The following is a 16,007-nucleotide window of genomic DNA, read 5'->3' as shown; positions in this document are numbered from 1 at the left end:
AATGAATTGGAAACCGTTATTCACAGGAACAGCATCGAATGACATTATTATAGGCTACAAAAAACGGGGGGCAGAGCAAAGATAAACACTGCCAGACGATCAAATGCGATTGTGAAAGTTTTCACAAATCGAGCTCGACCTAAAGCAATGTTTTTGTATTCCAGCAGTCTGCGTGTTTATTGGTAATAGACGTTAAACATGAAGAACGCCTTTCTTTCACATTCCTTACTAGCAGACTTACCAAGGGGTTAACGGACAAGAGCTTTGATGTGAAAAAATTCACAGATCAAGCTGGTGAATATGACACCGGTTTCATTCCTCTAAGTGTCCAACTTTTGGAGCTATAGGCATTATAAAATTAAGAGTCGCTACGTAAAAAAAAAACTGATTTCGGCCCGAAGGACAGCGTCACCTGAATTCACAAATCATGGAGAACGATATTCGGTATTATTTGCATGTCTATGACAGCGCGCTGCGTATTTATAGCCAAAAGAAATCTGAATATCAAACCGCAAACTATCTTTACTGCGGTCCTTAACCGAAACGATGCGAAATGCGGTGAGTGAACGCTTTCAGTTTCAGTATAGACTACATACAGTTCGTGACATAAACCCAGAAAGATGTTGCTCACTCAAGGCGGGTCTCACTTGAAATGAAAAGTGAAAGCCTCATCATTTCAAGACAAACGCTCAGAACTACACAGCGATGCTACAGGTAAGACATTCTTGACTTTACAACTAATAATAATACAAATAATTTCCCAGTAGCCTATATTTCGTCTATTAAACATCTCCATCGACAAAGAGACGCGAAAAGGTTCTTCATAACGTTTAGAACAGTGCATTTTTTAATAAACTAATAATTGCAATACCATTTAGCCTATATAGTAAATTTGCTCAACACAGATAAAAAGCGAAACTAAACTAATAAGCTAATAAATCTACCAGCTCATGTACTGAAGTTCTTTTCGATTCATTTAATTCAAGAAACGCTTGTTGTCAGCCATAATTCAACATAACTATTACGATCATTTTACATACTCCAACGTTCTTCTTGTGGATGTAGGCTATTCCTTAATTTTACCAGTTGTTCACGTGTAAAGATTACTGTTACTAAAGTAAAATCATAATAATAATGATACAGTATCGCATTCAAGAAGCTTTCAGACTCTTTCTGCCATTTTTTATAACAATGCTAGCTACTGCACGTTTAGTACGGTTTTACCCACGTGACATCTCTTTAAACTATGGTTACCATGGTCAGTTTTTTGTGAAGGAGGTATGAACAAATTATTGTGATTGGTCACGTATTCATTGCTATATATTAAACTCATTTGGGGGTAAATGGCATTTCCAAGCTATGCTACCGGTACATACTGCTAAATTATAGTACTTGAAACACAAAACATCAAATAGTTCTTGCCTTTTCCCATAATTGACACTTACATGATATTTGCCTATTTTCCTCCGGTTCAGCTGGTCATTTCAGATTACATGAGTGCACAGATATACTGAAGACAGCAGATGGATGTCTCTAATTATGGTAACTTACAGTCACACATGAAACTAGGCCAGTCAGAAAATTGCTGATTCGCATGTAAACTATAGTTAAAAATAACATTAGTGATCTATTTTTTCTTTCCTTTCCCACAGAAGACAAAGGAGGAACTGTGGGGCCTCATAATACCGAGATCTCTAAAATCAGTATCACTGCCCAGAATAGAAGCAGTATTTCAGCACCTGTGATATTGAACTCAACAGTCACTGGAAATATTAACATTGCTAATAATTACTTCACAGGTGTGTGTGTGTAAGCATCTCTCTCTGTTGGTGGATGTAGCACAGCAAAACATAATTATAATACATCTAATATCTTGTTATTATACATATTGTAATATTTTGTTTTAACTTAAGTTTTATTGTTTCTGCTATAGGACCTGGAGCTGAAGTCACAGGTTTGTAAATATCTACTTTAATTTACACTACCATGTGAAATTATTGCTCATATTTGAGAAAATGTGAAGTGGATAAAGTACATATTAGTACATAAAATAATGTTTTTGCAATGTTAATCCCATCGTTGTTAATTCCACATACATATGAAACATTAAATTTGTTGTCAATAAAGTACAAAATGTTACTAGAAATGGACATGAAAAGCAATGAAACGTTACACTTTTTGTGATTATATTATTTCAGAACTCAAGTTTTGTTTTTCCTACTGTAGGGCCTGGAACTGAAATCATGGGTATGTAAATGTATTTGTTTATATTGCTGGGTGAAATAACCGTGATTAAAAATTGTAATAAGACAGCTGTGTAAACACATTTTTTTTAACAGATACTAGCACATTGATCACAGAATATAAGAAGTCCCTGCTGTCCGAGTATGCCTACATTACAGAATTCACCTCCCGTGCCGGTGAACAGGTGCTGCTTAATGATCGCTACACTGACCCGCTGATTATTCAGAAACACAGAGAAAAGAAAGAGCGAGAGACGGAGATGCGCTCTAGAGGGGAAAGATTCTTCAACACCAGAGAAACCAACCAGAGAAACCAAAACATCAGGCTTGATCAGCTTTTCGGCCCAGAGAATGGCTCCAAAAAAGTGCCTCGAAAAGCTGTAATTCTCCAAGGTGATTCTGGAAGTGGGAAATCAGTCACTGCGCAAAAGATCGTTCTGGACTGGGCCTCTGGAGAGCTCTACGCTGGATTCTTTGATGTAGTATTTCATCTTAGATGCAAAGAGCTCAACGGTCTCTCTGGTGAGATGAGCCTGCTGGATCTCCTGGACTGTAGTTTAACTCCAAATGAGATTGGTCAGATCTTAAAAGACATACCACAGAGGATCTTGTTCATCATTGATGGTTTTGATGAACTCATGCTTTCTGGAACCAAAGAGTCGCTGCCTCCAAAACCAGACATCATATCCCATTCACAGGCCATTGTTTGCTCTCTTCTGAAAGGACGTATGATGAGAGAGTCCTTCCTGCTGGTTACTACGAGATCCACCGCTGTAGACAAACTGGAGAACGTTCTGAAAAAGCCACAGTGCTTTGTGGAGATCATGGGATTTTCAGAGAAAGGAGTGAGTGAATACTTCCGAAAGTTCTTTGAGGACGAAGAGTTTTCAAGTCAAGTGTACGAGCAGGTGAAGATACACGAGATGCTCTACACGGCTTGCTTCATCCCTGTCATCAGCTGGATTATCTGCACAATTTACAAGAGAAAAGGGAAGGATGGTGTTGTAACTAGTGAGCTGACAACAACCACGTCCATATTTGTGATCAGCTTTTCGGCCCAGAGAATGGCTCCAAAAAAGTGCCTCGAAAAGCTGTAATTCTCCAAGGTGATTCTGGAAGTGGGAAATCAGTCACTGCGCAAAAGATCGTTCTGGACTGGGCCTCTGGAGAGCTCTACGCTGGATTCTTTGATGTAGTATTTCATCTTAGATGCAAAGAGCTCAACGGTCTCTCTGGTGAGATGAGCCTGCTGGATCTCCTGGACTGTAGTTTAACTCCAAATGAGATTGGTCAGATCTTAAAAGACATACCACAGAGGATCTTGTTCATCATTGATGGTTTTGATGAACTCATGCTTTCTGGAACCAAAGAGTCGCTGCCTCCAAAACCAGACATCATATCCCATTCACAGGCCATTGTTTGCTCTCTTCTGAAAGGACGTATGATGAGAGAGTCCTTCCTGCTGGTTACTACGAGATCCACCGCTGTAGACAAACTGGAGAACGTTCTGAAAAAGCCACAGTGCTTTGTGGAGATCATGGGATTTTCAGAGAAAGGAGTGAGTGAATACTTCCGAAAGTTCTTTGAGGACGAAGAGTTTTCAAGTCAAGTGTACGAGCAGGTGAAGATACACGAGATGCTCTACACGGCTTGCTTCATCCCTGTCATCTGCTGGATTATCTGCACAATTTTCAAGAGAAAAGGGAAGGATGGTGTTGTAACTAGTGAGCTGACGACAACCACGTCCATATTTGTTGATTTTGTGCTCACACTCTTGAAACATCACAGTAGTTTGAATCAGCATGACGAGCTCAACCTCCTCAAGGACCTGGGTCAGCTAGCAGAGAGTGGAACAACAAAACGCCAAGTCCTTTTTTCCAGAAACAATCTTCCAAAAGCAATCTCAGATTTATCAAATATTCCCTTCCTATGCACATTTCACCAGCAAGAGAGAATTTATCTGAAGGAGATGTTTGGGTTCTTGCACCTCAGCTTTCAGGAGTTCTTCACCGCTCTCTTCTACATGTTAACTGTCAAGGCAGAGGCGAAAATAAAAGTCAAGGAGCTACTGGAATCAGCAGGCAATGGGAGGCGCAATGAGCATCTCTTACCTGTAATCCGGTTCCTTTTTGGTCTCTCAAACAAGAAAGTGAACCGTTTAATCCCAGGAGAACATCCAAAGTCGACATCTACCGTTATTCGCGCACAGCTGGAGAAATGGATCAGCAAAGTTATAGAGAAGAACATCATGGATAGATTTTACATGAGTGATTTCATTCTCCATTGTCTGTATGAGCTTCAAGATAGGGAAATACTGAAGAAAGTCATGAAGCTGTGGGAACGCTCAGGTATTAACATCCACTGGTCTTTGAAGGGGGTCGACTGTCAGGTTGTGATGTACTGTCTCCAGTATTCCTCACGCATTATGAGTATGGAAGTCAAAAGCAATGCTAAAGATCTAAAGATGCTTCACCCTGTGCTTTGTAGGTGTACAACTCTATCGTAAGTGTTCTGCAATTACATGCAATTACAATGGGATTTATTTGGTATTTCAAAGAATGCCATCACAGTAGTGTCCAAAAAATTTTGTTACCATTATATCATCTTATATGCCATGTATTCTCATTATTGTTCTCTTTACTATATAAGAGCTTTGGTTTGCAACATTTAAAAAACGGATTTTGTTTATTTATTTATTTGTAGGTTGGATTTTGATTCAATATCTGACGCTGATGTTGACCTCCTGGTCCAAAAAATTTTGTTACCATTATATCATCTTATATGCCATGTATTCTCATTATTGTTCTCTTTACTATATAAGAGCTTTGGTTTGCAACATTTAAAAAACGGATTTTGTTTATTTATTTATTTGTAGGTTGTTTTTTTTTTTTTTTTTTTATGCTGATGTTGACCTCCTGACATCAGCCCTGGGGAGAAGAAAGAACGTGGGCTATTTGACGTAACGTTCTCTTGGTTGTGAATTCTATGCTATCCTGCTTATATCTGTAAATGCAACAATGCCAAAGTTCTCTCAAAAATGAGTTTAGACACTAAATGGCCTGGTCAAACCATAATCTGGTAACTAATTCAACTGCTGCAGTGTTGTTATAGATATTATGTTTTTTATATTTATGCATCCACCATAAATCCATGTTTTACTATTATAAATGATAGTAAAGAAGACAATATAGAGAAGCGACCTATGTTCTTATGCTACATCACGATTAGTGAAGCAGTGTTGTGAATGCATTGCAGTATGGAGGATGGAGGCCTGTCAGATGAAAGTGTGCAGAAGATCCTGAAAACCCTCAGTGGACAAACATCAGTGGGTAACATTCGGCTGGTGGTGAGGAGCATCAGCAACGCCAATGTCGATTTAACCATGAACTTTCTTGTAAAAGAGAAGATGGGAAGAAGGTTCAGGTAACCAAACACAATGACAAACACAAACAGGCAGCTGACAACACGTGAACATCAAGGTTTCTGGTTTAAATGTAGGTACATATAGGCAAATTTGTACATAAAAATTGGGAACATATGCATACGTTTACATAAAGTAAAGCTTTATTTATATAGCACCTTTCAAAAAGTGTTTACAAAGTGCATTCACAGAAAAAAACCATACACGTAATATTAAAAAGATAAAACAAAATACAACAAAGTAAATCATTGTCAGAAGGGGAGAAAATGTCAAGCACGTGCTTTGTAGATGTTTCTAAGGTGATAATATGCTGTTTTAGTATGTTTTTTTTTTTTTTAACTACGGTCGCTATCAAACATGATTCCTAAGTTCTTGACCTGATCACTGGCTTTTAGTGATAGAGAGTTAAGATATGGAGCAATAGATGTTCTCTGGGCGTCATTACCGTAACAAATACCTTTTATTTAGATATAGCAAGAAAATGTATTTTAAATGCTGTAACTGATCACAACATTTCACAACTTTTGGCATGTTTTTGTATAAATACTCCATATAGCCTCTCAATTAATGTGAGGTGATTAAACTACATGCGTTATAATTATAAAAGAGTAGAAGAATGCTTTATCATTTTTAGATGGATTGTATAGACATGCCCCAAAACAAGCATACACACAATTTTTTACATCTGAAACCAGGTCTTTTGTACTGTAGATTAATCTTGATTTCATTTGATTTCTCAGTGTATGTATTGCCAGTCAAGCAGAAAACATAGACAAGAGTCTTTGCTCAGAGTTCACTATTGCAAGCAAAAACAATTCCTTCTGGTAATTGAATTCATATTTCATATTCGTTCATTAATTCATTCTCAGTTAATATTTCTTTAATTTATTCACAAAAAATATTACATTGTGTAACTAAAATAAGCCCTTGAAGATACATTTGAAAATAATAGAAAATAATGAATAATTGCTCTTCCTAATTTCAGGTTTACTGTTGGGCACTCAGAAGGGCATCAGGATGAAATCTCCGAAAAACTTGGTCTTTGTTATTATCAGGGTTTTTCAAAAATATCCTTTGGTCTTTGTCCTTTCTCTGCAATATCCATGACTGACTTACTCAAGACATCTCATAACCTCAGGAGCTTCTCAGACATGTAGGTCTTCTCAATTTAATTAGCAATTCTGCTATTATCCCAATATTTAATATTATAATCTGCTAATATTTGTGTATTTGTTCCCAGGAAAAACACTGAGTTTGATGTGAATGTGGATGCACTGCTGTCTTTCCTAAGTTGTGTTCCTGGTTTAACTGAGGTGGACATACAAGCTGAGTACCTCACAGATATTTGGACTTCTAAGATTCTGTCCTACCTTCAAGTCAATCCAAAGATTTCTCACATAAAGTAAGAGAAAATAATACTGCTTGCATATTAGGCTGTAATCTCTCAGTAAATTTACAGCTGATTTACATTTTGATTTCTTTGGCTGTACATTTATTTCTTAAATTAAGTTCACTAATTCAGACTGATTTGTTTTTTAACACATTTATGACCTTTTAGGTTTCATTTGAGCAATCTCATGATTAGTGATGAGGAAAGGGTCTGTTCAACATTTTCAGTCTCTAGAAAGCAATTTGAAGAGTAAGTCATGGTTTCTTTTCCTTTCACTTGATTTGTCGGTGGTTGCGTTAACTAACTGTTGGTCAAATCTATTGCAGGTACAAGATGCACGTCAGTGAAAGGAAAAATCCATCATTGAGTCTTGCAATGAACAGATGGGCTTATGATATAGCGTTAGAACTCATGCATGACATATCCTGTGTCATTTAATTATTTTATTAAGTTTATTTTAAATTCAAGACAAAGAAATGTAAATTCATAACCATTTTAAATCCTACTGTGTGCACATTTACTGTATGAATATGAATGTTTCTTTCCAGATCTGGGTCGGTACATTCATATCAACTGGACAAACCGGCACTGGTGAAGCTCAGCCTCAGTTTCCCTCCTCTTGAAGGGTCTATTGCCAGTTGGGAGGTTCTTTTCAAAAGGCTTTACCAACTCATTCAATTGACAGAACAGTGAGTTGAATTAATTAAACTGACTTCAGTCATAGTTATGTTTCAAAGTCAAAACTTGAAAATTCTGAACTACCTTTATAACGTTAAGTCACAGTTTTCAATATGAGCATCAATATCAGTATGCTTCATACAGGGTGATGAATACAAGAATGCATTGTTTGGTTCAGTGGCCAAGGGAGAGTCTAATAATAATCTAATACATGGATTTTTTTCATTAGATGCCCAGAGTTGGATGAGCATATGGATTCTCTGCTGCTGTTCCTTCATTCTGTTCCCGGTCTGAAGGAAGTAAAAGTTTGGCTAAACAACCTGATTGAGAGCTGGGCGGCTGGTCTGTTCACCCTCTTCCTGTCTTGTTCCAGCTTACCTCACTTGCAGTAAGAATAACCTGATGCTTACAAAATGTTCAAAGACGTACCATGATGCAAATACCATTTTATATTAATATGGTAGACATTCAGTACCATGGTATACAGTCATTTGAAGTGGATCAAAAAAGTTAATCAAAGTTGTCCTAAGACAAGAACAGGTATTGTTTTGGTTTTAGGACAGCTTTGATGAAAGGTTTTGATCCACTTCAAATGTTGACTATACTGTATATCATAGTATCATGTTACATCTGATGCCATGGTACTGCCGCAATGCATTTGTAAGGAAGTGGTTGTATCTTCTTTCTGTACCTAAAACTAAACTCAATAAATTCTCTTTTGGCAGATTGAATACCGATATGTCTGCTGTTAGTGATGTGGAGAGTCTGGGTATAATGAGAGCTGATGGAGTGAGGTAAGATATTATCTACTATAAACTCCAGTGTGCTGTGCTATCCAGAAACATTCGCTTAGATTCATAATTGACATTTAAGGCTGGAATACTCTACACACGTTTGGTACAGATTTTTGCCCCATTTTGCAGTCTAGATTCGATGCTACACTGAAAACAAACTGGTGTAGAAACAGTTTTCACTCAGAAATTGCTAGTAAATTTCACAACAATTACAAAGAAATGGCAAGTAACATTAAAATAAACATGACATTTTGCAGCAGTATTTGCTTGTAAAACATACTCCAGTAATACTGGATTTATTTACAGTTAGAGTGTAGTTGCAGAAAGTCAGAGCCAGTATGCTGATTTTGGGCAGTCGAAGTTGACAGATTCCACAGAAATGTTAGTGATGTGGAGAGTCTGGGTATAATGAGAGCTGATGGAGTGAGGTAAGATATTATCTACTATAAACTCCAGTGTGCTGTGCTATCCAGAAACATTCGCTTAGATTCATAATTGACATTTAAGGCTGGAATACTCTACACACGTTTGGTACAGATTTTTGCCCCATTTTGCAGTCTAGATTCGATGCTACACTGAAAACAAACTGGTGTAGAAACAGTTTTCACTCAGAAATTGCTAGTAAATTTCACAACAATTACAAAGAAATGGCAAGTAACATTAAAATAAACATGACATTTTGCAGCAGTATTTGCTTGTAAAACATACTCCAGTAATACTGGATTTATTTACAGTTTTTAGAGTGTAGTTGCAGAAAGTCAGAGCCAGTATGCTGATTTTGGGCAGTCGAAGTTGACAGATTCCACAGAAAATTATGTATGATGGTCATGTTTTTTGTTTTTTAGAAAGTCTGGTAGTGTCTGTGTATACAGTGTACGGTGCCTAGTGTTTTAAAATCTGTTCCAATTTTAAAAGTTGTGTAATGTATTCCAGCATTTATTCCAGTTGTCTGTATTTTCCTTGATCTTTTTGGAATACTTTATAAGGTTATGATTTTGCCTTAGATACTGGGAAAAAAGCAACTGCTATAATAATATCACTAGCTGTCCAGCAAGTCTGGAAATTCTGAGAAAATACAATTGCTTAAACTCTTCTCGTGCTTTTAATGTTTTTAGCAGCAGTTGTCCTCTGTTGTTTTGCAGGCTCTCTGTCGGCTGTAACCATCTGAATTATATAGATGGCTGCTGTGATATCAACCCCTTTGAACCTCCAGTGCACAAAGTGCTTCCCTGTGTCAGCATCACTTTGACAGGGGAATCGTGCCATAACGTTAAGAGAGAGGTTAAGGAATAGGTTAAGAACTACTTAGCGATAAGAACGTTTTGGGGAACCGGGCCCTGATTGTTAAATGGGGAGAATGACAGATAAATAAACAGTGTTTTAGTTCAAAATGATTCAAAAATCTGTGTTTTTTACAGTTCTTTAGAATATGATGAGAGTGTCAGAGATCTGCTCTCTGTCCTGCACTCGGTCTCTGGTCTGAAGGAATTGGATCTTGTCTTCAGATTCATGACTGTGGATGGAGCATCCAGAGTCCTTAACCTCTTTCAGACAAACACCAGTCTGACTGCATTAGAGTGAGAATTCACTTCACTCTTATTTACACAGTACACATAACTGGGTGTTTGCAGTCTCTCAGAACAAACACAGTGACTTAGTATATGCACAATGAACCCTTTCAGAATTGAATTTCACGATGACAAAATATCATATTATTTTTGTGACTTAGTTTTGGGGCAGTCGAGCGGCCTGAGATAAGTAAGGCGAACTTCAAGAAGGACCACAGGAATGAATTCTTCAGGTAAAGCAGTAGTGATTCCTGTATTCTAGATGACCCGCATCCATGAAGACTACCTAAAGCTTTATTAAAGAACACATTTAAATTAGAGCATATAGAGAGAGAGATTTGTGGCTTAGTTTTTTGGCACTTGAGTGGCCTGAGACAAGTAGGGCGAACTTCAAGAAGGACGGCAGGAATGAATTCTTCAGGTAAGGCATCAGTGATTCCTGTATTCTAAATGACCTGCATCCACGAAGGCATGTGCCACTAACTAAAGCTTTACTAAAGAGCACATTTAAATGAGATAGCAGAAGAACTAGAACTAACTCCATCCCATTACTCGTCATCCAGCGCCCTCTAGTGATGCTATTAAACAATAACATTATTAGTGCATAACAAAATACACAACATAACTTTTAATTAACAAACATGCTTAACAGATTTGTAGTTTTGTGAGCATTCGAGTATGAACATATAATATAATATAATATAATATAATATAATATAATATAATATAATATGAATGAAAAGTGTTATGACATTTCTAGCCATTTGAACTATTATAAACTAGATATGTTAAGCTTTATATAATGTAAGATGATGAAGTTTAGATACAAATCTGACAGTTGAACTGTCACTGTCACAATGTTCTTTCTGTTTCAGATTTCACTGTGCTTTTATTAACTCTTAAATGTAGTTATTTTTGTGGTTGTTTTTCAGTGTCCATAGGATGAGTGAGAGTAAAGACAGTGATTTAGACAGACTGAATGGTGTTTGGCGGGATGACAGTTTTTACTCAAGTCTCTTATTGGGTTTTAAACACTGCTCATAACCCGTTTTACTTACATAATCTGACGTGGTATTTCCGAGTGAAACAAAATATAGCCTGGGACTTGATTTTATTGATTGTAAAAAGTGGGCATTACATACCAGAAAGAGTGAGGTTGTTGAAGGAGATGGGATAAAGTAAAAGGCATCTGTGATGTCATCTGAAAAAAAAAAAAAAAAAGTAAAAATAAACATGGCATGGTTTATGAAAATATTCACAGGTCTCAGTCTGCAGGACAGATGTCAGATGACAGTGATGAAGATGGCATGTCCTCACCTCTCAGTGACTGCAGCGATGAAATCAAGTGAGAAACATAAACTGTTAAAATCATTACTTTCCCCTATAACACCATACTGTGATCAGTTTCGTCTGCTAAGAAACTTAATAGAGGCTATGTGCTTTTCAGCCAAAGTGATTCTTATGAACTGGACAGCGTGGAGCGTATTGTCTGCTCAGATCTCAGGATGTGGAGGAGATTATCAGGGCAATGCAGGTAACAGAAACTGTTCAACAGAATGTTTTTTTGTGAGATGAGCCTATTTAGAACAAGCAAGATCAGAGGCAGTAAAGTGTTAACAGTAATCAAAAGTCCATAATATATTCCCCAACATTTGTGTAGCAAATACGAACATTTTATTTAACTGTTTTATGAATCTTTGTGTACAATAGTGTGGTATTTGTTAGGCCGACACAAGTTTTGTTTGTATTTCAGCTTGTTTTTGAAGTGCACCAGCTCCAGTCCCAGGACAAAGTCACTGTTCTCAAGCATAGAGCTCACCCTGTCTGAAAACTCAGAAAAAACTAGCAGTGACTGGAAAAACTTTCTTAAAGCATATATTCAATGCAAAGGGATCTCTATAATGTAAAAATAATCATTGAATATTTTGGTATTCACCATGAAACGGAATATTAAATAATATTTCTGTTAACAATTTTCCATGTAATAACAGAAGTCCTACATTTGACGAGACTGTGGATGCTCTGCTGTTGTCCCTGCACTCAGTGTCTGCTGTGAACAAGGTGCAATTGACGACCGACAGCCTGACTGAGAACTTGGCTGCAAAGATCCTCTCTATGTGTCACACGTGTCCCAGTCTCCATAACATCTGGTATGATAAACTAAAGAGACTAAACCAGATAATTATTTTTGTGTTCCACGTGGAAGAAGATTTAAAGCATCCTTGTTTAAAATTACAAGTATAATGACGTTTGTGATGACCGATTTCTTTTAAATAAGCAAAGGTTGTATTATATCTCATTTAAAAATATACTGTAGGTTGTTTGCAGGATTCAGGCTATTTGACTGGAAATCAGTAGATCAAAATTATTTATCATATTTTAACATTATATCATTTTTGTTATTTTATTCTCTTATACTGGAAGATTAACTTAAAGCAGGCAATGATCAGATATTAAAGTACATTAAAGTGTACATTTTTAAAATATCAGCCTGTCAGTTTGCAGGTGGAGTACAGTAAGAGATACAGTGAGCTCAATGTGTGTTCCTCTCTCAGCGTCACCAGAAACACAGACTCCACGTAAGTTTATCCCTAACTGTACAGGTCGTAAATAAGGTACACAGATTTCTAATATAACCATAGAAAAATTAACTTGTGACTTATCTCGTTGTCTTTTATTTCAAGCTTGACAGTCGACATTCAGTTGGCCCGTGACAGCATGACTGAAATAACTCCATCATTCATTTCATTCATATCACCATGTTCAGAGATTCCTAAACTGGATGGAAGGGAACTCTTTGAAACTCTTGACATCCTTAAAGGTTTAGAAGAAGGGTAAGGATTCTGCCATTTCATTATTTACCTGAAAATGTATTGTTTGCTTATAGTTAAACACTTATGTTTCTTTATTTGAAAATTTGCACTTTACATATTCATCATTCATCAAGTCTAATTATTTTGCCCAAAATCTAGATGTGAAGAGCATGAAGAGCTTGTGGGTGATTTGATGTCCACCTTGCTCTCCGTTCCTGGTCTGCAGAAGGTCAGACTCAAGATCAGCAGTCTAACAGAGAACTGGGTGAAGAGGAGTCTGTCGTTAACTGAAGTCTGTCCCAGTCTTCAGGAGATCAGGTATGAGGATAATTAAAAGAAATTGCTGTTTGTCCTTAAATGCAGTTGTTTTTTAGTTTTTTTGAGACTTCCATTAAAAATGGAAATAATGGTATTGAAATGTTAATGTTTCAGATATGACTGCATAGAAAGTGGTGGCTTGTTGTTTGAGGAGGTAGAAAATATTCTGCTGAGCTCTCAGATGGATTCAGATTGCAGGATAATTATCACAGGGTCTGTCCTATAAAATTATTTAACCATTTATTATTTCTAGTTTTATTATCACCTATTGCTCCATTAATGGTTTAATAATTGATGTTCAATCTCTTTGAAGGATGAAGCGCAGTAAAGCCATGAATGGGTGCACTGAAATCATGATGGACACATCCAGATCATCATCAGCCTGTGATGAGAAAGTGAAAGTCACCTTTTTCAGAGACTCTCTCACAAGACAATTCACAATAGATAACACTGAGACAGAAGACACTAATGACGACGAGCCTGAGGACCCTGAGGATGAAGACTTTATCTTTCTTTAGAGATGAATGGCAGAAAATGAATCCAATATTAAGACTGTTTAGTAAAAATACATAGTTCCATATATTTTTATTCATCTTAATATTTTTAATGACAGTTTTATTGTCACAAAAAACTTTAGCTTTACTGTATGTTATAAGATGAAATTAACCAGGGATGTCATGATATAAATGTTGAATACAGTGTGATCATAGGAGCAGCTACATGTGCCCTTGGCTCTTCAATGCTCCTTTGACAACTTGCTGATTTTGAAACAATAAGATTTATGTAAAAGTAATGGCATTTATGTGCATTAAAGACAATGTTATTCACTAAATAGTAATAAACTAATCGTATACAGTTATAGGCAAGACTCAAAGGGCCTCATTTGAATGAGTTATAAAGAAAAAATGTATTCCAGTTGTCTGTATTTTCCTTGAGCTTTTTGGAATACCTTATAGGATTGTGATTTTGCCTTAGATACTGGGAAAATGCAACTGCTTTAATAATATCACTAGCTTTCCGACAAGTCTGGAATTCTGAGAAAATACAATTGCTTAAACTCTTCTCGTGCTTTTAATGTTTTTAGCAGCTGTTGTCCTCTGTTGTTTTGCAGGCTCTCTGTTGGCTGTAACCATCTGAATTATATACAGGTGCATCTCAATAAATTAGAATGTCGTGGAAAAGCCCAGTGACCAGTTGATGAGCTTTGGAGACCGCTCCTCCCCAGGCCACCCTGAAAGACCTACCAGTGAGATAGAATTCAAACTAGCGAAGTGGGATCCCTGTGATGCCCAGTGATGAGAGGGCAGACAGGAGGATCTGGTGATTGACAGTGTCAAAAGCATGCAGATAGATCCAGCAGAATATGAAGTGATGATTTGGAATCAGCTTTTGCCATTCGCAAGGCTTCCGTAACTGACAGTAACGCAGTCTCAGTTGAGTGGCCACTCCTGAAACCTGACTGGTTAGCATCCAGTTTGTTGTTCTGTGAAAGAAACAATGATACCTGGTTGAAAAAAACTCAATCGAGAGTTTTCGCTATTTATGGAAGGAGAGAGACAGGTCTGTCGCTATCTGTAAGTGAAGTGTTTAATGTAGGTTTTTTGAGCAGTGGGGTTATCCGAGCCTGCTTGAATGCAGTGGGGAAGGTGCCTGTGAGGAGAGATGTATTGATGATGTGTGTGAGTGCTGGTAAAAGTGTAGGAGAGATTGCGTGGAGGAGGAGGGGGAAAGTGCCTGTGAGGAGAGATGTGTTGATGATATGTGTGAGTGGTGGTAAAACGCAGTCTCAGTACTCGTCATCCAGCGCCCTCTAGTGATGCTATTAAGCAATAACATTATTAGTGCATAACAAAATACACCACATACATTTTAATTATTAACAGGTCATTAACAAACATGCTTAACGGATTTGTAGTTTTATGAGCATTCGAGTATGAACATACAATATAATATGTATAATAATATAATATAATAAAATATAATAAAATATAATATTATATTATATTATATTATATAATATAAATTAAAAGTTTTATGACATTTCCAGCCATTTGAACTATTATAAACTAGATATGTTAAGCTTTATATAATGTAAGATGATGAAGTTTAGATACAAATCTGACAGTTGAACTGTCACTGTCACAATGTTCTTTCTGTTTCAGATTTCACTGTGCTTTTATTAACTCTTAAATGTAGTTATTTTTGTGGTTGTTTTTTAGTGTCCATAGGATGAGTGAGAGTAAAGACAGTGATTTAGACAGACTGAATGGTGTTTTTACTCAAGTCTCTTATTGAGTTTTAAACAGATTCATTATCATAATATTTTATTACCAGTTATATTAACCAGTTCAATTACCATGTTTTTTTTTCTTCATCTTTACACATTGCTCAGTTTGACTAAAACTTCTATGCTTCTAGTGGCAACATCTACTGTATCTGACATGTACATTCGCCATGATCTAAATCCTGCAAAAATGGATCAAGATTGTACCAAAACACTCAGCTTTTGATTAGGAACTTTTGAAGCAAAATTAATATTCATGGCTACAAGGGCAACCAGTCAATCAATCAATTTTATTTACACAGTGCCTTTTACAATATAAATGGCTTCAAAGCAGCTTTACAGATGTAAACATTTGAAGAGCAGTGTCAGTGTTATAAACGTCTTCCATCAGGATCCATTAATTTCATTTATAATGAATAAACTTTAAATATAAAGCAACTCTATAAAAAAATAATGCAAAACAAAACTGAAAAAGCTGAGTTTGTTGACTGAATCAGT

At 36.6% G+C, this 16,007-nt stretch overlaps 2 protein-coding genes across 2 annotated transcripts; both read left to right on the top strand.

The window, feature by feature from the left end:
* Positions 1-669: 669 nt before the first annotated feature.
* Positions 670-3,340, top strand: LOC107702008 (NACHT, LRR and PYD domains-containing protein 3-like). Its single transcript, XM_016504187.1, has 6 exons — positions 670-714; positions 1,476-1,542; positions 1,653-1,799; positions 1,934-1,954; positions 2,227-2,247; positions 2,340-3,340. Exons 2-6 carry the CDS (start codon positions 1,524-1,526, stop codon positions 3,338-3,340), a joined length of 1,209 nt encoding a protein of 402 aa, XP_016359673.1. The 5' UTR covers positions 670-714; positions 1,476-1,523.
* A 71-nt stretch (positions 3,341-3,411) lies between these two features.
* LOC107702009 (uncharacterized) lies at positions 3,412-14,401 on the top strand. Its single transcript, XM_074187061.1, is given in 23 exon segments — positions 3,412-4,745; positions 5,119-5,202; positions 5,499-5,666; positions 6,405-6,488; positions 6,650-6,817; positions 6,905-7,066; positions 7,223-7,303; positions 7,381-7,455; positions 7,603-7,743; positions 7,962-8,120; positions 8,458-8,526; positions 9,669-9,869; positions 9,945-10,103; positions 10,256-10,327; positions 11,356-11,439; positions 11,542-11,628; positions 11,848-11,997; positions 12,086-12,244; positions 12,593-12,673; positions 12,779-12,928; positions 13,067-13,225; positions 13,340-13,438; positions 13,539-14,401. Coding segments are annotated over 23 exon segments (4,059 nt in total). The 5' UTR covers positions 3,412-3,483; the 3' UTR covers positions 13,744-14,401.
* Positions 14,402-16,007: the final 1,606 nt, after the last annotated feature.

Source organism: Sinocyclocheilus anshuiensis, unplaced genomic scaffold, assembly GCF_001515605.1.
Source record: "Sinocyclocheilus anshuiensis isolate Anshui unplaced genomic scaffold, SAMN03320099.WGS_v1.1 scaffold594, whole genome shotgun sequence".
Lineage (NCBI taxonomy): Eukaryota > Metazoa > Chordata > Actinopteri > Cypriniformes > Cyprinidae > Sinocyclocheilus > Sinocyclocheilus anshuiensis.
The sequence above is the reverse complement of the archived record's forward strand: the minus strand, read 5'-3'. Positions and strand labels throughout refer to the sequence as shown.

What these genes read in the sequence shown, in the direction of transcription:
- LOC107702008 (XM_016504187.1), top strand. An exon ending in TGCTAATAATTACTTCACAG is followed by an intron (nt 1,800 to 1,933) that starts GTGTGTGTGTGT and finishes TTTCTGCTATAG; the next exon opens with GACCTGGAGCTGAAGTCACA. An exon ending in ACCTGGAGCTGAAGTCACAG is followed by an intron (nt 1,955 to 2,226) that starts GTTTGTAAATAT and finishes TTCCTACTGTAG; the next exon opens with GGCCTGGAACTGAAATCATG.